This window comes from Monodon monoceros, unplaced genomic scaffold (genome assembly GCF_005190385.1).
Source record: "Monodon monoceros isolate NGI ecotype Baffin Bay Population unplaced genomic scaffold, NGI_Narwhal_1 Super_Scaffold_1, whole genome shotgun sequence".
In the NCBI taxonomy this organism is placed as follows: Eukaryota; Metazoa; Chordata; class Mammalia; order Artiodactyla; family Monodontidae; genus Monodon; species Monodon monoceros.
In genome coordinates this window covers 79471971-79499300 of record NW_021703765.1, presented here as the reverse complement: position 1 = coordinate 79499300, position 27330 = coordinate 79471971, and the positions used below count along the sequence as shown (strand labels likewise).

The 27330-nt window shown below is 57.6% G+C and overlaps 1 protein-coding gene across 4 annotated transcripts; it reads right to left on the bottom strand.

The window, feature by feature from the left end:
* Window positions 1–5110: 5110 nt before the first annotated feature.
* Window positions 5111–27085, bottom strand: SETD1B (SET domain containing 1B, histone lysine methyltransferase). 4 transcript variants are annotated; one of them, XM_029226576.1, is made up of 17 exons: window positions 26913–27085; window positions 26229–26416; window positions 25873–25971; window positions 24970–25240; window positions 22743–22855; window positions 20287–21525; window positions 15901–16728; window positions 15184–15445; window positions 14760–15097; window positions 14573–14678; window positions 13570–14043; window positions 10952–12211; window positions 9900–10066; window positions 8624–8755; window positions 8418–8537; window positions 8201–8338; window positions 5111–6110 (listed from the first exon to the last, which is right to left on the bottom strand). In XM_029226576.1, exons 2-17 carry the CDS (start codon window positions 26400–26402, stop codon window positions 5937–5939), a joined length of 5895 nt encoding a protein of 1964 aa, XP_029082409.1. In that variant the 5' UTR covers window positions 26403–26416; window positions 26913–27085; the 3' UTR covers window positions 5111–5936. The 4 variants fall into 4 exon arrangements, with proteins under 4 accessions (XP_029082409.1, XP_029082402.1, XP_029082392.1 ...); XM_029226569.1 differs by having other exon boundaries at window positions 14573–15097; XM_029226559.1 differs by lacking the exon at window positions 5111–6110 and having other exon boundaries at window positions 6765–8338.
* Between the last annotated feature and the right edge of the window lie 245 nt (window positions 27086–27330).

The window sequence follows — 27330 nt, the reverse complement described above, 5'->3', positions numbered from 1 at the left end:
GGTAGAAAGGATCTGCGCCCCTCAGCTTCTGCCCTCTACCAGCAGCACGGCAGGCACCAGTGCCTACTCCCCCACACCCCCTGTGCAGCTCTACTCCCCCCAACCCTGCTCCAGACGTGGACTCCATTTGAAGAGAGGCTAGTTCATACTCAAGTGTGAATGGCCCTTGCAAAAAAGAGTGACACAGTTGGGAAAGGAGCTACTGGTCCTAAAACAGAAGGAAAATTTTCTTCAAAACTGGAGAAGAGGAGGTGGGGGCTTCTGCTTCTGATTTTTTCTTTCTTTTCTTTTCTTCGTTTTCTTTTCTTTTTTTTGGCTGCACCGCACAGCCTGTGGGATCTTAGTTCCGATCAGGGATTGAACCCCGGCCCTGGGCAGTGACAGTGTGAAGCCCTAACCACCGGCCGGCCAGGGAATTCCCTACTTCTGATGCTTGACAACCCTCCCTGGGGAGGAGTCAACTTAGAACTAGAAGCAGGTGGATCTCAGTGTAAGAAAAAAAAAATCGGAGTTGGTGTAATGGAGGAATTGGGAGGAATTTTTCCACCCCCCTCAGGTTATAGAAATCAGGGCTTCTAGGATCATGAATTCAGAAATGAAAAGAACAGCAGTGAGAAACCAGAGGAACAACGGCAGGTCCCAGGCCGGTGCTGCTGGCCAAAGATACCCTCCCTCTATTTTCCCATGGTTCATGCAAAGAAGGGAAATTCTGTAACACAGGGGGCTGCAAACTGGTAGCTCACGGGCCAGATCTGGCTCACAGATGTATTTTATTTCGTCTGCCTGATTTTAACAAATTCGAGTCAACCTTTCAGAAGGTCAGGATATTTCACATACAAACTCTACAGTTCTGGTTCCACCTGGGACAACCAGGCAGTTCTGGCCTTGCCTTCCTGTGCAGTGACAACCAGCTGGCACAGGGCAGTAGGTGCCTCTTCAGATGGGGCATGGACAGAGCCAACCCTCATTAGCTGAGCACAGACTAGGGAGCCCCACTACCTGGTCAGCCGCTTGCTAGCTATGTGTGGTCTTGGGCAAGATACTTGATCTCTCAGTGCCTCGGTTTCCCTTGTCTGTTAAATAAGGATAATACCTCCTAGCGCTACTGTTTTTTGGTTGTTGTTTTTTGTTTGTTTTGTTTGTTTGTGGCTGAGGGGTATGCAGGATCTTAGTTCCCCAACCAGGTATCAAACCCCAGGCTCCCTGCAGTGGAAGCACGGGGTCTTAACCACTGGACCGCCAGGGGAGTCCTGCAGTACGGTGAGTTTGATATCAAAGATGTTTAAAACTGTTGCTGGCACAGTGTCAGTGCTATGTGTTTGCTCTTGTTATTTCTAGAGAGGGGCCTGGATGAGGGGCTCTCGCCCAAGTCTACCTGGCACCTGCCCCTCTCCAGCACAGCCCCGTCTGCTCTGATGCAGACGTCTTGAGTTGAGGCTTTGCTTTGGCCCCCACAGCAGAAGCAGTGAAGAGAGGACTTTCCCTGTGGGACTGAGGGACAGAGGGAGAGGTGGATGCATTTGAATACCGTAGAAGAACCATCAGCCTTGGTAGCTGAGGGAAAGGAGAAGCCCAGGATTTCCAGCCTTTGAGCTTAGGTAACCAGCGGCAGCAGTGGTGGGTGGAGGCGGCAGCAGTGGTGGGTGGAGGCGTGGGATAGAAACGCCATTGATCGAGGTGGAAAATACGGCAGCAGGTTGGAGAGGAAAGCTGAAAGAAACTCAGATTTGCACGTGTGTTTCTTTGGTGAGCCTTGGGCTGGACGCCCTGGGTTGCCCCTGTGCTGCCCTGCAAGGCTCTGCAGCATTTGCCTCCCCCACTCCCCCACCAGGTCTACCTCTCAGAGCTCATTTCCTTTACTCACGCTTCCCCGTCATTCAGCTGCAGCTACACAGGCCTCCTTGCTGGTCCTCAAATACACCAGACAGTCTTCTGCCACAGGACCTTTGCACTCACTGTTCCTTCTGCCTGGAATACCTTTCCCCCAGGTCTCCACAGGCTAACTCCCTATCTCCTTTGACCTGGGTCTCCACAGGGCTGACTCCCTTTTCTCCTTTGAGTTTTGTTCACATGTCAGGTAAGTGGGCTTCCCTGACCACCCTGTTTAAAGTTTCGCCTCTCTCCCACTGACACCCACTTCTCATAGCTATTTTTCTCCTTATCATAGCATTTATTCTTCATGTTTGCCTGACTCGCCCACAAGGACACAATCACCGTGAAGACAGGAAGTATGTTTTCTCCACTCCTGTAGCCCCAGTGCCTAGAGGAGTACCTGGCACATAGTAGGTGCTCAATAAATATTGGTTGAATGAATAAGCGAATGGCCAGCAGCTGCCCCTACCTTCTCTTTTCTGGCCCTGCCTGTCAACTCCTTTTCTGTTCCCACGAATCCAACTCTAGTTGTGTCCACCTGTCTGGATGGACAATTCCAAGAAAACAGCCCACCAATGAGACACCTCCCTTGCCTTCATTTCTTTGCTCGCAAGTAAGGCTGCAAAGAACGTCCTTGTACAGTATCCTTGCCTGCTCGTGGCTCTCAGGTTCAATTCCTGACAGTGGAACATTTGGGCCAAGAGTTTATGTGCATTTTAAATATTGATCATTAACATGTAATTTTTCCTCCTAAAGGTTGCAGCAACTCATGCTTCCACTAACGGTGCGTGAGTGCCCCTCACCCCGCGCTCACCAACACTGGTATCTGCCACTGGACAGGGGAAGTGGTACCATGGTATAATTTGCGCTTCCTTAGTAAGAAGTGAACTTCTTTTCAGTCACGCTGCTTTTTGCTGAGGTTCTGAGCCTGTCCTTCTCAAAGATAAGTGGACATCTTCTAACAAACTCTCCGTGGGTCCCTCGGTTACCCCACCACTGGATCAGGCAGAGTTGAGACCTATGGGGCACAGAACCTGTGGAATACCCACAACACTGCATACATTTAATTCTTCTCAACTGGTGACTGTTTTATCAGCCCCCTCCCGCCTCACAGACCAGAGTGATGTCCCCTTAGTGTTAATCATTTCTGAGGTACCACCTTTCCAAGATCTTCTAGTAATAGAAATAGGATATTTGATCTTGTTTCCTTTAATTGTAGACCATTAGCAGTGTTAGATACCTAAGGCTTTAAGAAGAGTTCTAGAGGGAAAACTTGAAAGCTGTGGAAGGTCTAGTCTGACTATAACTTGTCCCAGTTCAAAGAATCCACCTACAGGCTTAGAGTTTAAGAACAGCTGGTCTTACAGTGCTGTATGTCAATTACAGCTCAATAAAAGTGGAAGAAAAAAATATGTATGTTTTTAAAAAAGCAGATGGTCTGAATGTACCACACCCCACCTAGCTCCTTCCACCCCTACCCCTGACTACCGGAGCACCCGCTCCTTAGCGAGCAGGGTGTGCCCCCAACAGAAAGAAAGAAGGAGGAGAAGAGAGAGGAGAGCAAGGGAGATGGCGTATCTGTAAGAAAAGTCAGTATATTTATGGTTTGCTTTATAAAAGTTACTATAATACAATGGTACATAGTATTGAATTCACAAAAATATGAACAAATATTTACAGCAAGACACACCCACAACGGAAACACTTCTCTTCAAAACAAGTTACGTACGATGAAAATCTATATGCACAAACATCCCTAAAACTTATGGGTTCTCTTCTTTGCTGGAGGAGGGAGGTGGCGGGGGGCAGGGACAAGAAAAAGAAAAAGCAGAAACCCCCAATTCTTCAAAAGCAGAGGTTTGTTCAATGAAAATGAAGGCATTGAAAGAAAAATGAGTTGACACATTTCTGGCTATTACAAGCCATTTCAGGGGTGGGACAGGGGGGGTGGTGGTTCCTGGGGACAGGGAGGGTCCAGGCCCTTGCTCGCCCTTAGGGAAGGCTGGTTGGGCAAGGTGAGGCCAGAGTGAGGGGTGAGGCAGGACCCTGGACCCTGGTTTCCTCACATTACCCCTGCCCCACTTCTTTTAGGGGAGGAGGGGACAGACTGAAGACAGCCCCTTGGGGGCTCCAGAAGTAACTTAAATCGGCCATCTCTACAAACTACACATTTCCTCATGTGAAAAATAAATATTTCCTCAGTTGCACAATGAGGCAGAAAACCGCAAAAGGAAGAGAAGGTTGCCGCTGTGCCCAGGTCCCCCTCCGTGTCTTAATGCCACCGATTTCATGAAGATTGAAACCAGTGGGCATAGTCTCAAACAGAGAGGGCATGGGGTAAAGAAACTGAAAAAAAAAAAAAAAAGAAAAACACGACAAAACCACCAACGACAAAAAAAAAGAGAAAAATAACAATTCTTTGTACAGAATTTACATGATAACAAGCTTGACACAAGCTGAGATACCAGAGGCTCCGGGCCTGCATCTGCAGGGTCGGGGCAGCCCCGCCGGGAGCTCTCCCGTCTTGGTGAGGATGACTCCTGGTCACAACAGTCACTTTCCATAAATTATTTACATGCCTTCTTTGCTTTCTGGGGTGCGGGGGACTTGCTTGTGTGTGTGTGTGTGTGTGTGTGTGGTTTTTTTTGGAAGTACAAAGAAATAAGCAAAAAAGTCTTCCCACATGTTTCTACAAGAAACAATGTTCCCGAAAAAAAGTCCTTTATGGCAGCCTATGTACAGAAATCTGTTCTGAACTTCAAAAACCTATTTTTTTCCCCTTTGTTTTGATTTTATACACGCACAAGAAAAAAAAAATCCGTGGAAAGGAACTCTAAAGATGATGCCAAGGGTTAAAAAAAAACCAAAAACCTGTCAGACGTAGATCTGAGTTTTACAATCTTTTCCAAGATTTTCCTTTCTCTGGGAGAAATAAATCTTCTCACTCTGAAAATAAATATGCTCTTGACTTCTTGGGGCGAGGGGCTTGCTGGCAGGGTGAGTCAGGCTACAGGCTGGGGACGAGCGGGTGAAGCTTATAAGCAAACAAAAATACGCCACACGCGCATTCGGTCAGGCATTCGGTCAGACACCCGTAGTGGCGGGACTCGGGACCCGCCTGCCCTGGTGGGAGGTGCTTCTCTCCCCTGGGGGTGAAGGTGAGGGCAGGAGAGGGTAAGTAAACACAACCCTTCCAGCCCCCCCGCAGCCGCCCCCAGCCCCCCCCCCCCGCTGGCATTCGAATGAGAAAGTAAACACTGAACCCAAGATTTGGGGGGTGGAGGGGTGTGGGGTGGCAGGGAGAGCCCCAGGGGAAATTCCTGCCTGGGACCAGCGTGGCTCCACCAGGGTCTGCTGGGGGAGGGGGGAAGGCACCCCCAGGCTGCTGGGGAAGGAACAGACTGGAGGGGGGTCGGAAAGAGGGGGGGGGTCTTCTCACTGAGTCCGCCGGCAGAGAGCGGGCCTTCCGTAGTGTTCTGAGGTCAAAGCCGCCTGGCCCGACCCCCCTCCTCTGCAGCACCTGGCCCGGCGCCCGGGCCCGGAGGGTTCCAGAACGTGGACCGACACACCATCAAACCACGCAGCCCCTGCCTGGGGTCCCCGCTCTCTGATTCTGCCTTCACATTTCAATGGTTAAAGCGTCTTTTCTCATGAAGAGGAAGAAAAGAATGAGAAGACGAAAACAACGTAGCAGCATTCATGGGAAGAGGCTGACCGGGAAGGGAAGGCTGGACAGAGAAGACAGAGAGAAAGAGGTGGAGGAAGGGGAGACGCCGGGGAGGTAGGGGGTGGGGGGAGACATTTACACCGGAAACCAAAGTCCCGAAAGGAGCATTTCTTTAAAAAAACGAAAGAGACATGAGCTGAGAGACAGAGAAGCCCTTTCCCACTGAGGGGCCGGAGCTGCGGTGGGTCCTGGGGGTAGTGTTGGGGGCGCCAGGCCCTGGCACGGCTGCTGGGTAGAGGGACAGCACCTGAAATGGGGGTGGGAGGTGGGGTCTGGCCCCGGGGCCAGGGGTCCACGCTCGGGCGCCGGGGGCGGCTGACATCCCCAGGCACCGGGCCTAGTTGAGGGTCCCCCGGCAGTTCTCGGAGCCGCAGAGGCAGGGGATCTTGACGTCCTCAATGGGGAACTTGTAGTCGTAGGTGATCTCCTCGTTGACATTGATGTGCTGCTTCGAGTAGATGACGATCTTCTTCTGCGACTCCACGGTGATGACCTTGGCGTAGCAGTTGGGCTGTGGGTGGGATGTAGGGGGGAGGGTGAGCCGACCACCTGGGACCCCACCCGGGCCCTCCCTGACCGCAGTCCCCCAAACCCAACCGAGCCCCGTGCTCAAGGCCTGATGTACTGGTCCCATGACCCCACTGCCCACTGGCCACCTGCCCTAGGCCTCGGCTCCCCCATCTGGTGGACCAGGGCCCCCTGTCTCTGATATTAAATAAGAATCATGATTGTAATAATAACAAATTTCGCAGGGAAATATCCAATTTACTTTTATACCGCAGGTGATCCCCAAATTTATGTTTCTAGCCCAGGCCCTACTTCTGAGCTCTAGAGAAGGGGTCAGCAAACTCCGGCCCCCAGCTGCCTGTTCTTGAAAATAAAGTTTTATTGGCACACGCTCATTCATTACATATTGCCTATGGCTACCTTTGTTACAACGGCAGTTAAGTAGTTGCTATGAGATGGTCTGGGCCACACGGCCAAAAATACTTACTACCTGGTCCTTTACAGAAAAGGTTTGCCTGCCTGCACTCCAGGCCCCCAGATCCAACTAGTTGCTCCATATCCACCTTGTGGCAGCTCAAGGAGACAACTTTGAGTCAGTAAACTCAAACCTAGGGAGCGGCCATCCCACGCACCCAGCCCCCCGAGCATCTGCCCCCCGCCTCCCCTCTAGCAGTGCTGGATCCAGCCCACCATGCCCAGCGGCTTCTGCCTCAAAGGGCCTCTTGATTCTGTCATCACTTGCCTGGACTGCAGTGGCTCCCGCTGCCTCTCTGAACTCAGAATAACTCCTGACCCAGCTGCCAGGGAAATGTTTCCAAAGGGACAGCAAATCCCGTCACCCCAGGGCAATAGCCGGCCTCGGCTTTTAGAGAAAGTTCTCAGCTCTGCTTACAAGGCTGAGTGACCCAGCCACCACCAACCCCGCCAACCTCATCCTCTCACCCTGCCCTCTGCCCCCTACCTCATCCCACTGCCCCTCAAACAGGTGTTCTCCCTCCCTGCCCCAGGCCTCACCTCACTCACTCATTACCGCACCCGGGTAATTCCCTCTTACCCCTCAGCTCTCACAGGAGACGCACAGCGAAGTCCCTACGGGCCCCAGGGTATGATCAAGTCACAGTCGTGCGACCTGGCACGTACTGAGCGCCCGCTGTATCCGCACAGAAGGCCTGCCCTCGGTAACCCGCTTGGTCCTCCCAACACCCTACGAGGAGGGATTGTTATCATCCCAGTTTTACAGATTAGGAAACTGAAGCACCGAGACATGAAGTAACCTGCCTACAGTCGGTCACTAAGTAGCGATGCCAAGACCTGAACCTACAGCCAGGGGTGCCTGTCCTCCATTTGAAGCTCCCTGTGCTTATATTCACGAGAGGACCACCCTTGTTATCAACGCCCACCTCCACACCCAGACCTGTGCCATGTCAGCCGTCAGTAGCTGAGTGTGACTCTTTAAGTTAATTTAAATTAAACACTCAGTTTTGGGGGCTTCCCTGGTGGCGCAGTGGTTGAGAGTCTGCCTGCCGATGCAGGGGACACGGGTTCGTGCCCCACTCCGGGAGGATCCCACATGCCGGGGAGCGGCTGGGCCCGTGAGCCATGGCCGCTGGGCCTGCACGTCCGGAGCCTGTGCTCCGCAACGGGAGAGGCCACAGCAGTGAGAGGCCCACGTACCGCAAAAAAAAACACTCAGTTTTTTAGCCACACTAGCCACGTTTCAAGCGCTCAACACCACACGTGTATATCAGTGGACAGCAAGGATGCAGAGCACTTCCGTCACTGTCGAAAGTTCTACTGGCCAGCACTGCCCCAGAGGCATCGAAAACGCCCAGCACGGGGAAGGGACTCTGTTAATACCAGCTGTGTGGACCACGTCACGAGCACCTCTGGTCTCATTATGCGCATTTTGCAGATGAGAAAACTGAAGCTCAGAGGAGAACGGCTCCTCGGATAAGGCCTCACACCTCCACCTCCCTCCCCACTATCCTCGTGGGCCCCGAGCTCGGGCAGGAGGCCGCGCCGGTTCCTGTGCCCTCCGGTTGAGGGTCCTCCTGGCACAGCAGCAGGGGCGGCGGCCCCGAGCCGGGCACTCACGTTGCAGCTGTGGTTGATGAAACGCGCGAAGTTGCCGCACTTGGTGGCGTCGATGATGGTGTCGTGGTCCACCCGGAACATGTAGCTGCTACCGATGCCCTCGTCCTCGTAACGTTTCTCCCGCATGTCCGCAATCACCTGGCCAGGAAGAGGCCTCAGTCTGGGCGGGGCTGGCCACAGCCCCACCCCGACACCTGTCCTGGCCGGCAGTGCTTACCTGGCGGATGTTCTGGCCCACGTACTCGATGACCATCTCGTCGGCCGCAATGGGCTCCATGGCGAACAGGCCCCAGTCGTGAATGTGACTCTTGCAGAATTTGAGCTTTTTCTTCCGGAACTGGGGGAGGGAAGGGGATGAGGGTGAGAGCCCTGGTCCTGGATTCTGTGGCCGCCCCGGCCGCCCCAGGTGGGGCCCAGCCTCACCTTGAGCTGGTTGAACTTGAGCAGGTCACTGTCACAGCTGCCAGTGAAGGAGGACAACAGGCGGCGCTGCTCGGAACGCCGCTCCGAGCCGGCCCGTGTGGAGGCGTGAGGCTGCGCTGGGATGCTCATGCCCTGTGAGGATGGGTACAAGGATGGGGACGGCGGGTGACAGATCAGAGAGGGGTGCGGCTGCCTGGGGGAGCTGGCCACAGGGAACCTGCATCCCCGTCTCATCCTTGGCAACCCCACCGTAAGCTCTGTGGCCCTAGCTTCCCAGCTTCCTTGCTCCGAGCGTCCTAATAGCCACCTCTCCTCTACGGGGTCCTTCCCGTCAGAATCTGAATGTGATCAAGTTCCTCTAATCTTAAACAAGACGACACAGCGTTCTCTTCACTCTTGCCATCGTTTCCCTTCTCAGCTAGATTTGAAAGCATCTCCGCTTTTTGGACAGAGATGGTGGGTGTCTGTCTACCTAACACCCCGAGGCTTCATTCAAAATCACGGTTCTTCCCAGCAGCCTCGCATCCCTTCCCTCTCTTGGCCTCCCTCTTCCTCTGTCCCCACCATTGACACCTGGAGCTTCACTCCCCTCCAGATGTTCTCCCGGGTCGGCTCACCCCTGCTGTGGCCTTTGGCTAACATTTCCATCCTCACGATGCCCAAATTTAGGTCCCCAGACCAGACGTCCCTCTCCCAAGCTCTCTACTGTACCCATACATCTAACTGTCCGCCAGCCCTCACGACCTGGATGTTCCACAAACCCCAAAACTCAAACCATCCCAAAGTGGGGGTCCCACCTTCCTTCTCACCTCAGTGCTTGGCATCCAGCTACGCAGTCCCCAAGGCCGGACCCAGCAGCGTCCCACCCCATTCTGCCTCCTGTAACCAGTCAGGCCCCCAGTCCCATCCATCTGACCTTCTAATGTTCGAATATTCCTGAGAGTCTTTCAAATGCATCTTCTTTTTCCCACACGGCCCCCCATGTCCAACCTACCCAATTTATTTCCTCAATTTCAAGAAGAATGAAGGAAACTTCTGGAAATGCAACTCAACTCTGTTCGTATCCCTGATTAAAACCCTTCGGAGGCTCTCCCCTACCTGCCCCTCACCTCACCTCTCACACTTGAGCACCCAGGGGAGTGGCACGCTCCGTGCTCCATGCACCAGCCCCTCTGGCTCCACAACCGCTCCCGGTGCCTGACACCCCCTCCAGGAGGGCCCCACCCTCTGCGCAGCCCGGGAGGCTCCGGGGTGTCCAGGCCCCTGATGGCCGTACCTGGGTGTCCGTGGGGGGCTCGTCGGTGCTGGCGCGGCTGCTGTTGAGGTATCTGAGCTTGTCCTTCTTGTCGATGGTGTAGAAGCCCTCGCTGCGGGCACAGCCTGTCACGTGCTCCCGGATGCCGTCGTCCCGTTTCTTCTTCTTAGCTGAAGAGAGGCTGGTGGGTGGGTGTGGGTCAAGGGCCACATGGACATTCTCGGAGAGGCCCTCCCAGTCCTGCCTGGAGACCCGCCCTCCCGGGCCTGGCCTCTCCACCCTCAGACCCATCTGCAGGAGGCCGAGGACGCCCAGCTCCACGGCCCACACCTACACCACTTCCCTGCACCTGCCCACTGGTCATCTCCACCATGGTCAGAACTCTGACAGGTACCCAACTGCATGGCCTTAGGTGTTTTGTTTTTTTTTAAAAAAAACAAAACAAACAAACAAAAAAAAAAACCACCTTCTGCCTCAGTTTCCCCATATGCAAATCGGGGATGACGATGCCCCGTGGAATGACTACAGACACTTAGCAGAGTTCCTGACACAGAGTAAATAAACTCAATAAACTCATCTGGTACAACAGGGATAAAAGCAGCGCCAACTTCATAGGGTTGTGGTAACAACCGACTGTGGCGTGGCATCGTGGCTGAGAACGCAGATTCTGGAGCCAGATTTGCCTGGGTTCAAATGTCTACTCTGCTACTTCATAGCTGTGTGACTTCGGGCAGGTAACTTAACCTCTCTGAGCCTCGGCTTCTTCAGATGTAAAATGGGAATAATAGCAGCCCCTACCTCACTAGGCTGTTGGGAAGATTAAATTAGGCGATGGGAGGGAGCCAGGGAGAGTGAACCTTCTGTCAGCCCCTGCTTCTGTCATGTTGTACAATCACATTGTTACATTTAGCCCCCAGACCTGCCAATTCTGGCACAGAGGGCAGTGTTTAAAAGTGCCAGTGATGACTCTGTACAGAGCCTGGCATGGTGCCGGCATAGACACTGCTCCGTAAGTGACAGTGATGTGCGCTATCCTGGGAGGTGCAGCCCCCGCACCCTGCCTGGCAGGATATAGGGATGGTAGACCCAGAGCGTGTCATTGAGCCAGTCCATGCCGTTGTCCTGCTGCAGCAGACGCTCGTAGGTGACACACAGGAAGCGGATGTCCTCCTCGTCGATGCCGCCATTCCAAATGTCATACAGGATGGTCATCTCCTCAAATTCCGAGCGGGGCCGAAAGAGGGGCTGCGGCGGTGAGAGCTCGGGGGAGGCTGAGGCCACTAGGTCCTCGTGGCGCTTCTTCGGTGGCCGGCGCCAGGGCCCCCGCACCTTGGCCAGGTCCATGAACTCCTCGGTGACCTCGTCGCGCCCACGGGGACCCGGAGGGATGGCCTCGGAGGGCCACTGGTTCTCTAGCTCCTTAAAGGGCAGCTTGGTGGGCTCAACAGGTGGCGGAGGTGGGGGCGGAGGAGGCTGGGGGGGCAAGGGTGGGGGGGGAGCCGGGATCCCCGCGTTCCGGAAGTCCAGGGTCACGGTCCGGGGGTCGTGGGTGCTGGGGAAGACAGGGGTCTGTGGCTGGCCTGGCAGAAGCAGGAGGTCCCTGCCCAGGGGGGGCCCTCCTGGCGGCCGGACCAAGGGCCCATCCAAGGATATTCCAGCCGGCGGGGATCGCCGGGGCCGGCCCGGCTTCCTCTTGATGGGGGGTGGGCAGGGGGCCAGCGGAGCAGGCAGCAGGGGTGGCAGCTGGGTGGGGGCCCGAGTCTGGGCCCGCAGGACGGGTACGGGCAATGCCAAGGGCAGGGGCAAGGGCAAGGGCAGAGGGAGCGGCAGGCCTGTCTCCAAGAGCACAGGGGAGGCCAGGGGGCCAGACCGGTCATCACGCCGGCCAGCTGGGAGGGGACAGACAGGCAGGAGCAGGGGCCCACCAGGCTCAGGGAAGGTGGGTGTGAAGCTGAAGTCCCGGCCAGGTGTCCTCGGGAGGCCCCCGCTGCTCAAGCCGGGGGATGGGGATGGGTAGGAGAAGGGGCTGCCTGGCAGCTGCGGGGAGCTCAGGGGCAGGCCACTGCTGCCCCCCGACGGCAGGGGCTCCCCACTCGGTGTGGCCGGCACGGCCTCCGTGCTCTGAGACTTGGCCAAGCTGCCACAGAGGCCTGGAGTACGTGGGGGCTGGTCCTCATGGGGAGGCTCCAGAGGGACTGTTGGGAGCGGGAGGTCTGGGGTCTCGGGCTCTGGTGGTGGGCTGGGTGGCCGGGGTGGTCGAGCGGGCGGCAACGGTGGCTGCAGGGGTAAGGAGAGCAGCGCGGGGGGCGCAGGCTCCGCTTCCAGGTTGTTCTCTGCAGAGAGGTGGGCAAAAACCAGACCTTTATTATTTGATTCAGATGTCCCTCAGCACCCTACTTATGCTGCCCTACTATGCACTTGACACGTCTCTGGGTATGCACTCATACCCTCTGGGTCCCTAGGGGTTCTGTGAGTATACGGACTGTCCTCCTCCAGCTAAGCCGCTCAAGGACCGCTCAGCACCCGGCCCAGTGTCAGGCACACAGTAGGTGTCTGATAAATGTTGGTGGGAGTAAATCAAAGATGCAGGAGACATGGTTGTAGCCCTCGACACTGTCTTTAGAACGGTGTTCCTGTGAACCGGGAACATCCCATGGACCAAGAAAATGAGCTCTATCAAATAAAATCCAACAAGTCTCTTTGCTGCAGGACTTTTCAGAGCCTTTAAGGTTTTCTCTTAGCATTTATCTCTACTGTCACAGAATACATTTTCTAACTTATCTGCTGTCATCCATCACCCTGCCCCAGAGTGTAAGCCCCAGGTATTTTTGTCTGTTTGGTCCACTGTTGTATTATCAGTTTGTAAAACAGTACTGGGGACGACAATAGAGGCTCCATTAATACGTTTAACAATATTCAAAGACCTGTGGTTCTATAGCCAAATAACACAGAATTAAACAAAATACAACGGGTTTCTTTCCTCAAGGACTATTACCGGTACAAACTAACCACATGTGGCTATGTAAGTTTATACTAATGAAAATGAGACGTCACAAATTCTGTTCCACAGTGGCACTCTCCACCTTTCAACTGCTCTTAGCAACACTGTGTCTAGTGGCTACAGTATTGGACAGGACAGAGAGAGAATGTTTCTATCACCGCAGAAAGTTCTATTGTACAGCACGTTTCTATCACTGCAGAAAGTTCCGTTGGACAGCGTTGTTAGAGCCTTTAACATGCTTTGTGCAGCTCCACCAAGATGGTGGAGGGGGCAGCGTCCATGGCCTCTTCTCAACTGGCCCAGCACCCCGAGGCCTTCTCTGCTGCTTTCTGTCACTGAAATGACCATACACACCTGCACCCACACCCCCTCTTCTGGGAGCATCTCATGGGACTAATTAAAGGTCCAAGGACTAAACCCCAGGGAAATACTGACAGAGGAATGGTGACAGCAGCAGACCCCTCTGGGATCTAACAGGTGCCAGGCTCCATGCTGGCACATCATAAGCCATCTCACTCTGTCCTCCCATATGACCTCACGGGGGAAGCACAATCCACGGATCCCATTTTACAGATGAGGAAACTGACTAGTTAAGGTGAAGTGATTAGTATAAAGGAGGCTGGGCTCATTCTCATGGTGAGGACATCCTGCTTCCATGCCCACCGCCCTCCCAGGGGCTGCAAGTGTTACCTGGGGTGGGCTCCGGGGATGGCAGGGGCCGGGCCTCCATCTCTCCAGCAGGGGGCTCTGGAGACAGCAACCTGGCCCCTTCCTGGTTCAGGCCTGGCTCGTCGGGGGGCTCCTTGCAGCCAGACAGCTCCTCGACACCCACAGGCAAGGGAGGCTCTTCCAGTATTGGGGTCCGTGCCTCGGAGGCTTCGTCCTCAGCCTCGATGTCCACCTCCTCTTCTGGGACCAGTGACTCCGTCGCGGATGCTCCTGTGGCCACGTCCTCAAAGTCCTCGTCAGGGGCAGCGGGAGCCACGCTTTCTTCTGCAGCTGCCTCCTCCCCTTCCGCCTCATCTTCCTCCCCTGCTGCCAGTTCTTCTTCATCTTCGGAAGGTGACGAGGAGGACCCGGAGCTTGATTCGAAGTCAGAAGACTCAGAGCTCTCACTGGAGGACTCAGCTCCAGCCTTGGAGGTGGCGATGCTCACTGTCTCCTCTGGGCGGGGGACACAGGCAGGGGCGCTGTCATTATCTGCTGTGCTCCAGCCAGGTACTTCACCAAACGTCTCACAACTGGCGGCACTGGGCTGAACATAGCCCTCAGGTGTGTGTGTGTGTGTGCGCGTGCGTGCGTGTGTCGGTACTAACTAGTCATCACGTTTTTTTAAACTGAGGTGAAATCCACATAACATAAAACTAACCGTCTTAAAGTAAACGATACAGTGGTATTCAGTATATTCACAATGTGGATAACTAGCCCTTGTCTAGAAGAAGCCCGTTCCCTTTAGCGATCACCCGTCTATCCACCGTCCCCTAACCCCAGAGACCACTAGTCTGCTTTCTGTCTCTGTGGATTGACCCCTTCCGGACACTTCACGAGAAAGGAATCATAGGGCATGCCCTGTTTGTGCTTTACTGAGTTCACACTTCAAAGTCAAGAGATCTGCCCCCAGAGTATAGCTGACTATTGCACAGGCTCTGCGCTCTGCAGAGGGACCCCGGACTGGGCCGGGAGCCCCGCTCACCTCCATCTGAGTCCCCTTCTTCCTTCTCACTCATCTCCGACAGGGCTGCGTCCTCGTCGTCATTCTCAGACTCGTCCCCGTCGTCACTGTCTTCATCATCGTCATCCTGGGGGGAGGGACGGAGGAAAGGTGAGCCGAAGGGCCTCCCCTGGCCCAGCACCCCAGGCCTCCCCAGCCCGAACGGTACCTTATCGGACAGGGATGAGGTCGAGGAGGAGGAGATCTGGCTCCTGGGGCCTTCCTCCTCCTCCCCCTCCTCCTCCTCCCCCTCCCCCTCCTCCTCCGCGCTTTCTCGCTCCTCCTTGTCGGAGGCTGAGGATGAGGGCGAGGTTGTCGAGGACTCCGAGGACGAGGACGCCGACGACGATGAGGACACCGACAGCGACTCCTTCTCGTCCTCCTCCCCGCCACTGTCCAGCTCCAGGGGCCGGGCTGGCCGCCGCCGCACACCCACGCCCTTGGGGTCCCGCTTGGCGAGCTCACAGGGGGCATCCGCCATGTCGCGGTCCCGCTCCCGCTCAGACTCTGTGGGGAAGGAAGGCTGTCAGAGCCGGGCCAGGTGCACGGGAGAGGAGGAGACCCCAGCACCCGGTGAGCGGAGGGGCGCAAACCTTCATCCTCCTCATCCACGGAGGCTGAGGGTCGCAACCGCTTCTGGTCGCCAGACGAGGCGGTGTCCGGCGGCTCTTTCCTCTTGACCTTGAAGGAGGGCAGACGGATGGCCCCGCGCAGCCCAATGCTCAGGCCCAGGCCCTCGTAGCCCAGGCCCTCGCCCTTGCCCCACGACTCCAGCAGGCAGGAGGCGATGCGGTCCTTGGGCTTCGGCCTGTCCTCGTCCTTGTGCTCACCGGACTTCACCGGGGTCAGCGAGGCCTGGGGTGCAAGAGAGGAGGGGGAGGTCACCATGGTTACGGCGCTGCCACCAGCCCTGTCCCCTGAGCAGCCTGCCGTCCTCTCAACAGTGACAGCCACGTGGTAACTGGGCACTTCCTTTCCTGGAACCTACCTCATTTTGTGCCGACTACTCAGGACGCCCCCAGGGCCCCACTCTGCCTCCCTGACCCTCGGCTTCCTCACCTGCAAAGCGGCTACTACGGCTGCCCGCACCGGAGCAGGGGCCCTCGCGCTTTGGAGGTTGGAACCCAAAAGGAACGCATTGTAAGTACACACCTGTGTCATCGACACACCGGTTTCACAAAATAACACTCACACTATCCTGCTTTGGGGGTCTGGGTGGCGGTGTTTCCAGTACGTGCCTGGGGAGGAGAGAGGCTGCCTGGCCGGGTCTCTGCCGCCTGCCCCCCTGCAGGGCCGCGCCGCCCACCCACCTTGGCCATCCGCTCCTTCTTGTCCCACCACTCGTCGAAGGCCCGGAAGGCCACCACCTCCACCATCTTGCGGTTCAGGTCCCGCTTCATGATGGCCTTGAGCTCTTTGAGCACCACCAGCAGGACACCGTCCACCGTGGCCTTGTGCGGGTCCTCCTGGCGTGGCACGTAGCCTGGTGGCGGCACTGACGGGTCAAACTTGGGCAGGGGTGGCCAGGGCTGCCCGCGGCCGGGGCCAGTGTTGCTAAGGGAGAAGGGGCCCCGGTAGGGCGGCAGGTTGACGAACTGCAGCCCGGCGGAGGCGGCTGCGGCTGCGGCGGCCATGAAGGGCGGGTAGGGGCAAGCGCCCTGGCCCGTCATCAGACGGCTCAGCATTTGCGTTTGCATCTGGAAGGACATGGGCATGCCTCCCCACTGGCCGCCCAGCACATGGCTCATGTCCACCTGCATCACGGGAAACAGCCCCGGTGGGAAGGGCGGCAGCGGCGGCAGAATGGGCGGGGGTGGGACACCGGGCGGTGGTGCTGGCAGCGGTGGCGGGGGCACTGTCACAGCGGGGTGGGCTGGGGGCGGTGGGGGCGGTGGCGGGGGCAGAGGAGGGGGCATGGGGAAGCCAGGCTGGGGCGGGGGGGGCGGCGGGGGCGGGGGCAGTGGTGGGAAGCCAGGGGGCGGGGGCAACGGCAAGGTCGGGGCCAGCACAGAGGGAGCTGCCACAGCCCCCGTCCCGGGGGTCACCACCATAGGCTTGGGGCAGTCAGCGCTGGTGATGGGGGCCGAGGGCATCTCATCATCTGAGATCTCCATGTCCTCCCCCGAGGACTGCTGCCCCTGCAGGGAGAGCAAGGAGAGAGAGGTGAGGGTGAGCCCGGGTGGCCCAGCAGGCTCCCAGATCCCCCTGCTGAACACCCGCAGGTCAGAGAAGAAGCCTTCTACAAGACAGAGAGAGCAACGTGGCTTCCGCAGCTCTGATCCTGGTCCCCTCCCTTGCTAGCCACGTGGCCTCAAGCAAGTCGTTTAATCTCTCTAAGCCTCAGTCTCCCCATCTGCATGATGAGCACCACAGCACCTGCCTCACGGGGTTATCATGCAGATTCACTCATTCATTCATTCAACAAACATTTGCTCAGCACCTGCTGTGTAGCAGGCACTGTTCCAGGTGCTAGGAACACAGTGGTGAACAAGACAGACGAAATTATTGCTGTCTTGGAGCTGAACTTCTGGAGGGACAAGGCAAAGGATAACTAGGAGGAATGTGAAATATATAGTCCTTCATGGAGAAAAAGAAAGCCGGGAAGGGGAGTGAGGTGTGAAGAGGGAAAAAGATTCTGTTTCAATTTGAGAGACTGTTTCAATTTGCATTCAGAGAAGATAATACTAATAGTTAAAACTTCTCTAGCCTTTTCTACAGGCCAGGCACCTTTCTAAGCACTTTACGCACCTTAACTCAGTTAATCCTCAGAACAACCCTGTAAAGTAGGTCTGTTATCACCAGTTTTAGTGATGAGGAAGTTGGAACACTTGAGAGCTTAAGAACTTGCCCAGGCCACACAACCACTAAGAGATGGAGCCCGGATTTGAACCAGGAAGTGGCTCACTAGCCTTTGTTCCCAATTGGCCTGTAGTCTTCACTGTGGCAGAGAGGGCCTGGCAGAGAAGGTGACACGAGCAGCGGGGGCGTTTAGCAAGTAGTAAGGGTGCACGAATAGGAGGTATGTCTTTACATTTTTCCTTAGTTACTCTTTTCATATAGTCTTAGTACGGGCCGCGGTGGGGCTGAGTGTTGTCAGCACATAATATCTCGTATTTCTCATCTGTACCCTAACCTCACAACGTAGGGCTCTAGTCCAATCCCTTCTGACAGGTGAGGAAACACACTCAGAGAGCTATCCATAAGTCACTGGCCCAAGACGCCCAGCCAGTCAGAAAGAGGGCTGGGATGCGAGCCCAGGGTGCCTGCTGAGCGAGGCGTCAGGGGGCTGTTGTGGGAATCCAGGACCGTGGCACCACGTGAATGGGAGGAGTCGAGCATGACCTGGCTGTGAAACGGGAAAGGACTTCTTTTCATTCAGACATGGGGCTTTGGGGAGGTGGATGCAGAGGCCTGGAACTGGAGGGGGGCACGGGGTCCACAAGGTAGAGGTGGAGCAAGAAGGCAAAGCAGGGGTAGGGCGAGGAGAGATGGGCTACCCCCAGGCTCTTGTGTCAGGACCCGAGGCGAGAAGGGGGCTCAGGCCCTGGCCTGGAGGAACGTGGCTGGGAAGACAGAGCCTTTGTAGGTTGCCAGGGAGTGCATTTGAAGGCTGAGGGGGCAGGGTCTGTGCAGGCTGTAAGGTCAGAGGTCAGACGTACAGGTGAGGGAGGCTTCAAAGGGAAATGGGGGGCGGGGAGAGAGAAGAGGAAAAGCAAACCTAAGGCAGCAGAAGAAAGCCCTCGCTTTTGCTCTGTCCCCTCTACAGACACACACACTCTGCCTCTCAGGGTCCCACACACATGCTGAGGGAGGCACTGGCAGGCTCAGCCAGATACTCAGGGACAGCGCCAGATCAGTCCTGGACAGCGCCCAGCAAGGCAGGCGCAGCACGCATAGGGTTAACGCCGCCGCGGCTGCCAGCCAATCACAGGGAGACCCTGATCCAGCCCAGCCCGCGGCCCTGCCCCTCCCTCCGCCCCTCCCGCGTCCGAGGGGCAGAGAACCGGCGGGAACTGGCGGCTGAATGGCCGGCATCAGCTCCTGGAGCTTCCCAGGTGGCACCTCACTTAAGCCGAGATTACTGTGAGGCAGCTACTCTCACTATCCCATTTCACAGATGACGAAACTGAGACTCAGGCAGGGAAAGTAACTTCCCTAAGGCCACATGACCAGTAAGTGACAGGGGTGGGGCTCAAGACTTAAGGACTGGAGCCGGAACTTTTAACAGCCTCTGTGAAGAAAGGGCGTGTCCCCCTGTGCTGCTCTCCCCTGTGGTCAGCCTAGGCTGGGATTCCCTCGGGTTCAGGCCGGAGGAACCCGGGAGCTGCTCTCCCGACTGTCAGCAGGGGGCTCCCGAGGGCCATCTTGGAGGTTATCAGTACTCCCGGGCTTCCCTGGGCTGATGTCCCGGGGCATCCCCGACCCCAGCTCTCTGGGCCTCAGTCTCCCCTTTCCTACAGTGACACCGTGGGAAAGCCCATTCCCTCTGGCTCCTCTGGGCTTCCCGGCCCTGGATCAGCCAGTGAGCGTGGTTAAATAAACATCCCCTAACCTCCGGCAGGAGAGGGAGGGAAGAAGGGAGGCTGGCAGCAGGGCCAGCAGCCCCCCCACCTCTGCACACCTGTCAGCTCTCCCTGCCTGAACCCCTTAGCGCCAGAAACCACTTCCCCAGAACAGCCTGGAGGCCCCCAGGAGCCCCAGCCACCTGCAATCCCCTCCCAGGCAAGCCAAGTTCCTCTCTGTTCCTCCCTGAGGCGGCCACATCGGCCTAATCAAAGGACTCGGGGAGGAGGAACCCTCCTCCCTACCGCCCACGGGGGGGCGCAGAGCTGTGTCTGAGCTCCTGCTGTTCATGCCTGCCAGGCCAGGAGGGCCAGGGCAGGTGCCTGGACCAGGAGGGGGGAGGAGCAGAGCCAAGGAAGATGACAGAATCCTCCCCCAAGGGAATGTGGCATGCAGCAGCGCCCACCCCAACCCTCAGGCTGCAGTGAGACCCCAGAGGAGGATCTCTGGGTGGGCAGAGGGTGGGGGGTGGTCAACTCAGCCCGGTTCTGGCTGTGGCCCTCCCCCTGGGCTAGCCCTTAACTCCTTCAGTCCTGGACGCAGGGGGAGAGGGAGGAGGAACATTTCAATGTCCTCCCTGCCCACCACAGTTTCCCATCTCTTCAGAGGGCACCAGGTTCTAGGAGACAGTGCTCCAGAGCTGCCACCTGACCTAGCTCAGCAGAACATTCTGGCTGATCCCTCTTCCCAAATCTGCCTGAGTGTCAGGACCAGTCCTGATCAGGTCCCAGCCTCCCAACAGAGAAGGAGGCCCCAAACCATCACCACAGTCCACCTCTCTGGGATCTCAGCAAACTCCAACCAAAGAAGCTCAAGTCAGAATTTATCCCCAGAAAAAGGTCTTGACTTCCCATACCTAGCAAGGAGAGCAACAGAGCTAGGTCATGTTTCCCTTTTCACCAAAGCTGCTAGGGAGCTCAGAGCAAACCAGCTGCTCAGTCACAGCCCCTGGTGCTTTTCGTATCCTCTTTTCATTCTCTTTTTATTTGTGATCTGTTATTTTGGCTGCCCTAGTCCTGCTGCTTCTGGGTCTTAGCTAGTTATCCGACGGGGAGAATGTTTCAAGGAGGAAAGAGGGAGCCACAAGACAGACAAAACCAATCCCAGACAGAGATGAACAGACACCATGGTACCTCATCCATCTTCTCTGAGGTGGGGGTCCTGTCTCCAGCCAGGTCCAAGGCCACCTCAGTTGTCTGACCCAGAAGACCGGTAGGGTCTGGGGGTCCTGGCTCGGGTGGGGGCCGGGGCCCCAGGCCCAGGTCAAGCTCATCATCCTCATCCGAGTCAGGCAGTGGTGTGGGACTGATGTCCTCCAGGCCGGTGCTGGATGGGCGTGAGGAGGGTGGTGTGGGGCCTCGAAAGCCAGGCTGAGAGTTAGCGCCAAAGGGGGCCAGTGGGGAGAGCTGGGAGGAGGAGGAGGAGATAGGGCTGCCCTCCATCTGCAGCTCGGTGTCTGAGTCCTGCTCCCGAAGGAAGGGCAGCTTGGTGCGCTGCTCCTTCAGCAGCATCTCGATCCGTGAGTCCAGGCTGTCGTGGGGCTTCTCGGGCCCTGCAGGCGACGACTCCAGCGTGGGCGTACCAGGACTGTCACAGGGCTCAGGGCTCCAGCCGAAGGTCGGCCGGCCGCCCAGCTCCATGCTGTTGGCATCAGGGGGCGGGGGTCCAGGTGGCGTGCCTGGCTTCTCCTTTGTCAGGGGCTCAGTGGGCGGCAGGGGCGGGGGCACAGGTACTCTCCGGAACTCCCCACTGTCACGGGCCCCAAAGGGGGTTGCGGCAGCGGGCTCCTCAGGGGGCGGGGGGAAAGGGGGTACAGGAGTCTGATATGGAGAGAAAGCTGATTTGAATGTGACTCCAGGAGCGGAGGCTGCTTGGGTAGGCGGTGGAGTGTGGGCAAACGTGGCTGAATCCTGTGGCTGGGCCTTGAATGGAGGGCCACTGCCGCCCCCACTGCTGCTGACTGCCCCGAATGGGAGGTCCACGGAGCCCCTGAAGGTGGCTGTGGCCCCTGCCACTGCGGTGACTGCAGAAGAGTTGTGGACATAATGATGCTCGTGGCGGCGGTTGTAGGCGTCCGTGAACTTGCTCTCGTGGCGCCGAGCCTTGAAGCTCGCTGTGGGGTCCTGGCTGAAGAGGTAGGAGGGCGTGGGCTGGCGGCTGGAGTAGCTGGAGTCCTGCGAGAAGGGGGTGCCCAGGCGCGGCGTGAGCGGTGTGCCCTGTCCGTAGGAGTTGGGCGTGTCCAAGCGGCAGCTGGAATAAGCAGTGTCCTGGGAGAAGGGTGTCCCACCACTATTGGGGGTGACAGAGGATGAGCCAGAGCCACAGCCTGCAGACAGGCCACCATCTTTGAGGCGCTTCAGGGCATCTGACAGCTTGAGAGAGAGAGAGACAGAGAGAGAGATAGGTCTGAGATCACTGGGGGGAAAACGTGCAATAGAATGGGACTGTTTTCCCCTCTCACTCCAGCTACCGGGGAGCTCGGAGCCAAACTGGTCACTCTAGAGCTGCAGCATAGTGAACGGAAGCAGCGGCGGCAGGGGGAAGGGGGGAGATTAAAGAGGAGTGTCTGGATGGTCCTCACCTTCTCTAATCTTGGGGTAGCCAATTATCCTCAGAGAACCTTGAGGGTTTTTCCTAATCCCTAAAGCAGAGTAAAGATAAGACCCTGACATCTTGGTTTGAACTGGGATTTCCTTCCTGCCCCAGGCTGTCAGATATCAAAGACCTTCCAGGTAGAGATAGCAGACGATGGTCTTGGAAGTGAGGGGGTGGCCAAGGGCCTTGTCCCTCCAACCTCTTGATGTTTTAGGGTTTAAATAGTGTAACACGTAGGGCTTCCCTAGTGGCACAGTGGTTGAGAGTCCGCCTGCCGATGCAGGGGACACGGGTTCGTGCCCCGGTCTGGGAGGATCCCACATGCCGTGGAGCGGCTGGGCCCGTGAGCCATGGCCACTGAGCATGTGCGTCCGGAGCCTGTGCTCCGCAACAGGAGAGGCCACAACAGTGAGAGGCCCGCGTACCGGAAAAGAAAAAAAAAAATAGCGTAACACGTAAAGTGCCTGATAAACAGCTGACCAGCAAGTAAGCAAAGACTGTTCACTCTGGAAAAGCTATTCCAGAGGGTGGCTGGGTTGATGCTGGGGTAGGAGCTGGGATGAGAACCTCCCCATGAGATGGTGGTCCAGGTGAGGTCCTGGGAGGCGGTGGGTGGGGAAGGAATCCATCTTGCTCTGGAAGGAGGGACTTGAACTCGGCTTCCTGGCGGCAGGGGTAGAGGGGTGCACGGGACACCAGAGACTAGGATCCTGGACACAGCAGTGTTTCAGCATTAACGTGGAAAGCACATGGACTCTGGATCTCTGGGATGGGAATCCCAGTGTGTGCAGAGAGAGGGCTGGGGGCCGTGCCAGAGGACAGCTTTGGCAAACAGGGCTTTCAGACCCCCTGCTGGAAGCCTTGGTGGGCACAGCCAGGCTCCTTTCCTGGTGTCTGACACTGGAGATGGTGAAGTGGGGTGGGGGCCAGCCACATCCAGGGAGCTGGTGATGGGGTGGGGAGGCGGGGAAAGGACTGATAGCCATAAACCCACCTGCAGGGTCTCATTCACGATTGGAGAGACAGCATCCAGCTCGCCCACTGGGAGGGTTTGGGGTGTGTATCGGCCCGTGACCAACAGTTCGTAGAACCGCATGCGGGTTTCCCCTGTGGAAAAGGCAAGGGAGGAAGGACTCGGTGAGGCTCCAGGATGGGGCAGCCCGCACAGGTGGGCATCCTTGTGGGGCCCCTGCGCCTGGGACCCCAAGCCTAGGGAAGCTAAGTGACCCTGACCAAGTTCCCACTTCTCTCTCTTTGTACCTCACTCAGGAGTCCTATCACCTCACTCCGGAGTCCGATCTGTTCAGTGAAGCTCCTAAACTGTATGATTTTTCTGATCCTGAGATTCAGAATTTAATGCCTCGTGGCGCTGGGACTCCCCCAAATACAGAAATGCCAGCCCCAACACAAAGCCCCTTCCTGTCACCTGGGCCATGCCACCCAAAGAAAGGGGTAATCCCCATCCTCTCACCTTCCCACTTAACATCCAGGGCCTTGTAGCAAGTGAAGAGGAAACCCAGTGACACAGGAGTGACAGTTTTGTTGTTAACTCTCTCAGGTGACTGTCAGAGTTTGTAAAATGCCCTCTAGTACTGCGTTACTGTGAACTCCGCAAGGTCCTCGCCCGGCCCACAGAGCCACTCTGGTAACCCTCCGCCCCAGCCCCACCCCCCGGCAGAGAGAGGCCTCTGTAGACCAGGGGGCCAGGTTGTCTGTATTTATAGAGCCCTCCGAGGCAGCTGCCGACATATGCAAAGGAGCCGCATTCCTTGAGCCACTCGTTACCGGTCTCTTTCTTGAAATACAAACTTGGTGGCAGTCTCTAAGGGCCTTTTCTTTTTTTCTTTTTTCTTTTTTTTTTTTGCAGAAATGAAATTCTGGTGAGGGCTGACTACTCCTTAAAATGGGCATGTGATGGGGGAGGGGCTCTACATTTGATTCTCAGGGAGAGGTCAGCCTGCAACCACCCAAGGGGGTCTCCCCAACAGAGACTTGAGAAACTAGAGAAGGGGGGTGAAGGGCGCTGTGACTGGAACAGGAACCTGGCTTGTGCCCTGAGGAACCTCAGAATTAGGCACAGGTTTGGCAAGAGTTTATAGGATAACTGTGCCCACCCAGAAGCAGTATCCCTCCGCATCCCCAAGCAAGGTCTTAGAGACAGTCAATATGTGCTCATTATTAAAGGCGAAAAAGAAAGGTTTACATTTTCCAGTCTTGGGTTTGGTGTGCCGGAGTTGCCCCTAAACCCCGTGCTCACGAAACCCTTGGAAGCCACTCACCTAAACCCTCCCATGCAGGGTCTCCCAGGGGACGTCCCAGGGGCTCTGGACCCAACAGTCCCTGCCCAGTCACAGGGCTGGCTGGGCCTCAGAGCACCGGGCACTTTCTTCTGTATTGGTACGAACTTCTCTAGAGAGGTCACAGGCAAACTTTAGGGGATGCCCTAGAGTCCTGCCAGCCCCCCAGCCAGCACGGAGGAGAAGCCTCCCAGGACCCTGAGGGTGGGAGGTATGGCTTCCCCAGCCCGGCTCTCCCAGCAGCCGCTCAGAGGCTCAGTGAGCACAGAGCGGGATTCCGCTGCTTGGGAGGTGGTGCTGTCTCTTTAAGAGAGAGGAGGGAAGACAGTGTCAACCCTAGAGCACCGGGAGCAGCCCGCCCAGCTCCAACGGGAGCATTATCAATGAAACCACACTCTGGGCCCAGATTGGTTCCCACTTCCAAGGGGAAGGGGCGGCCTGTGGGGGAGGGGCACTCCAGATCCCTGGAGGACTCTCTTTTTAGTGGAGGGACGTACTCTTTGGATATTTAAAGGCGTTCTAGTGGCTCTCCGTCAGCGCCCCCACCACAAATAAACGAACCCTGCTTTCTCTCCTAACACAGACGGCAACACTGGGGACTGCCTAAACCCAGGCCACCAGGGCTCCGCGCGGGGCCCGAGGGGGTGTCAGCGGTGGGGAAGCCTCCGGGTGGTCCCTTGGGGTTCAGTCGCCAAGGACCGGCACATTTGGTAAATTACAGCTTGTCTCCTAGCAACAGACAACACATTTAGCTCCACGTGACTCTACCCTCAGGAGGGGGCAAAAGAAAAGGCTGTAGGGGGCACCTAAGGAAGAGTGAGGGGCTCCCCAACACTGCAAGAGGGGCTCTGGGAGAGGAGGGGGTCACACTGACAGGTCCTGTGGCTCCTCCGCGATGGCTGTCCTGAGCGGGCCTCCACTCACCTTTGGTGTCCAGCTCCACGTGGATGATATTGCCCATGACCGAAGTGCTGTGCAAGTGCTGAACCGCCTCCTTGGCTCCCCTGACCGTGGCAAAGACCACTTTGGCGATGCCCAAGTGCTTCTTGGTCTTGGGATTGTACAAAATCTCCACCTCCTCCACCTCCCCATACTTCTTGCACATGTCCCTCAGGAAGTTTTCACGGATGTTATCATTCAGCTTGGCAAATGTCACCTGCTTCGGAGGCACCGGGCCCACATAGAACTCATCGATCTGGCAGGGGACGAGGGGGAAGGGAGGTTGAGAACACTGAAACCGAATGGAAAACACAAAATTCCCCACTCGCCCGCCCTTTGAAAACAATGAAAGGTAAAAAATAAAAATTTTTTTTTTGGAAAAAAAAATGCACGCGGGCGGGCCCGGGAAGCGGAGGATTAAATCGTTTGGAACGTGGAAGTCCTCTGGGTTCGAAAGGAAAGGGGAAAAAGAAACAGTTTCTCTTTCCCCACCCCCTACTCTATCCTCCTCTCCCTGCTGCCAGCGCAGGGGCGACCCCTTGGGCTAGGAAGTTGTACCCCTAAAGCCACAAGGCTGGGAAGGGGGGCGGGTCCCAGGGCCGAGCCCTTGGGCTGGCAGGAGCCAGGTGGGGACCCGGAGCCCCCAGCTGGGCGGACAGGATACTGTATCAGCGCCTTGATTACAGTTTCACCGAGTGTTAGTCTGTTTACAGTAGCCGAGAGGGGACACCCCTCTCTTTGCCATCTCCCCCTCCCCGCCAAAACTTCCCAGGCCCCGGACGGCGGGAACTCAGAATCCGGCTGGGCTCGGTCAAGACTGGCGTTATTTTCGAATTCGGGGCTTGGGGAGGGGGGGAAGGGGCGCGGGGCAGGGGGGAGGGGCCGTACTTTGAATTTGGGCACCGACAGCTCCAGCTCCTTGTTTTTGGTCCAGATCCCGACGACCCGGGGATCTTCGACAATTTCCACCGGGCGGTTGCTGGACATCTGTGGGGAGGAAGCGGTGGGGGGGGGGAGGGGACGGAATGGGTGGCCTGGTCCAACTCCCCAGGGACAGGGGCAAGCCCCCCCCCCCCCGCCCTTCTCCAGGCACTTGTCAAACTCCAGGACCGCGGACCCGGCTGACAGTTAGCCGGGTGGTCAGGAGGGGGGTCCCCGGGCCGATCGGACCCTTCCGCCCCCACCCTCCTCGCCACGGCTCGGAGGGTGGGTGCGGGCGGCGGGGAGGCGCGCCGGCTACTCACCGCCAGGCTGAAATGCTGCCCATCGTAGCGGTACAGTTTATGATGCCCCTTTTTCAAAGCCGGGTCAATCATCAACTTGTAACTTCTCCAATGGTGGTTCCTCCTCTCGCCCGAAGGGCCGGGCTGCGGCGGGGGCTGCTGGTGGTGGTGGTGGGGGGGGTGACTGTTCTCCATGCCGTTAACCCAACCTGAAAACGAGCAAGTTGTTGTCGTCTCCGCCGCGGTGGCGGCGGCGGCCGCTTCTACACACACGCGAAGGAATCAAATCGTCCAGCCCCCACCCCCTCCCACCCTACCAGCGCGCCCCAAAAGGAGCTGTCTCGCTGGCTCCCCCCAAAATAAGAATGGAGCGAGAGAATAACCCTTCCGGAGAATTAGGCGCCCGCCCGCTCGGCCACCATCTCGGGGCGGCTGCGAGGGGCTCCCGGGGGTCCCTGGTGCAGACTGGCGGGGCCCGGGGCACCCGGAGGACCCGGGCTCCGGCCCATGGTACCCGCCCGGCCGCCCGGCGTGGCGCTAGCTCGCTCGCTCCGCCCGGCTCGGGCGCGGGGCTCGCGGCAGGCCTGGCGCCGCCCGCCCGCCCGACCGCTCGGCCGGAGCGGGGGCCGGGGCCGGGGCTGGGGGCTGGGGGCTCGGGCCGCCCGGCTGTCGGCAGCGGCCTCTCCCTCCCCGAGCCGCGCTTACATCCCCGCCGGGCGCCGGCCTCCCTGCGCCGCCAGCCAGTACATGGTGTCCCCCGCGGGAACCGAGGCCGGGGCGGCCGGACTGGGGGCCGGGAGGGGGGAGCGCCGCCGCCGCGGCTGCCGGGCCCGGAGCTGCTGCCGCCGCCTCTGCTGCTGCTGCTGCTGCTGCCCGGGAGGCGGCTGGCGGCGGAGGCTCGGCTCCCAGTAGCCGCACATCCCACAATACACCGCTAAGGAGCCCGACCCGAGCGCTCACCCTCCTCCTCTTCCTCCTCCTCCTCCTCTTCCTCCTCCCCTCTCCTTCCTCGCCGCTTCCCCAGGCACTCTCCCGGCGGCGGCAGCTGCGCCGCCAAAGCCCCGGGCCCCAGCGGCCCCCCACCCCTCACTCTCGCGCTCCCACACTGCCTCCCCCCTCCCGG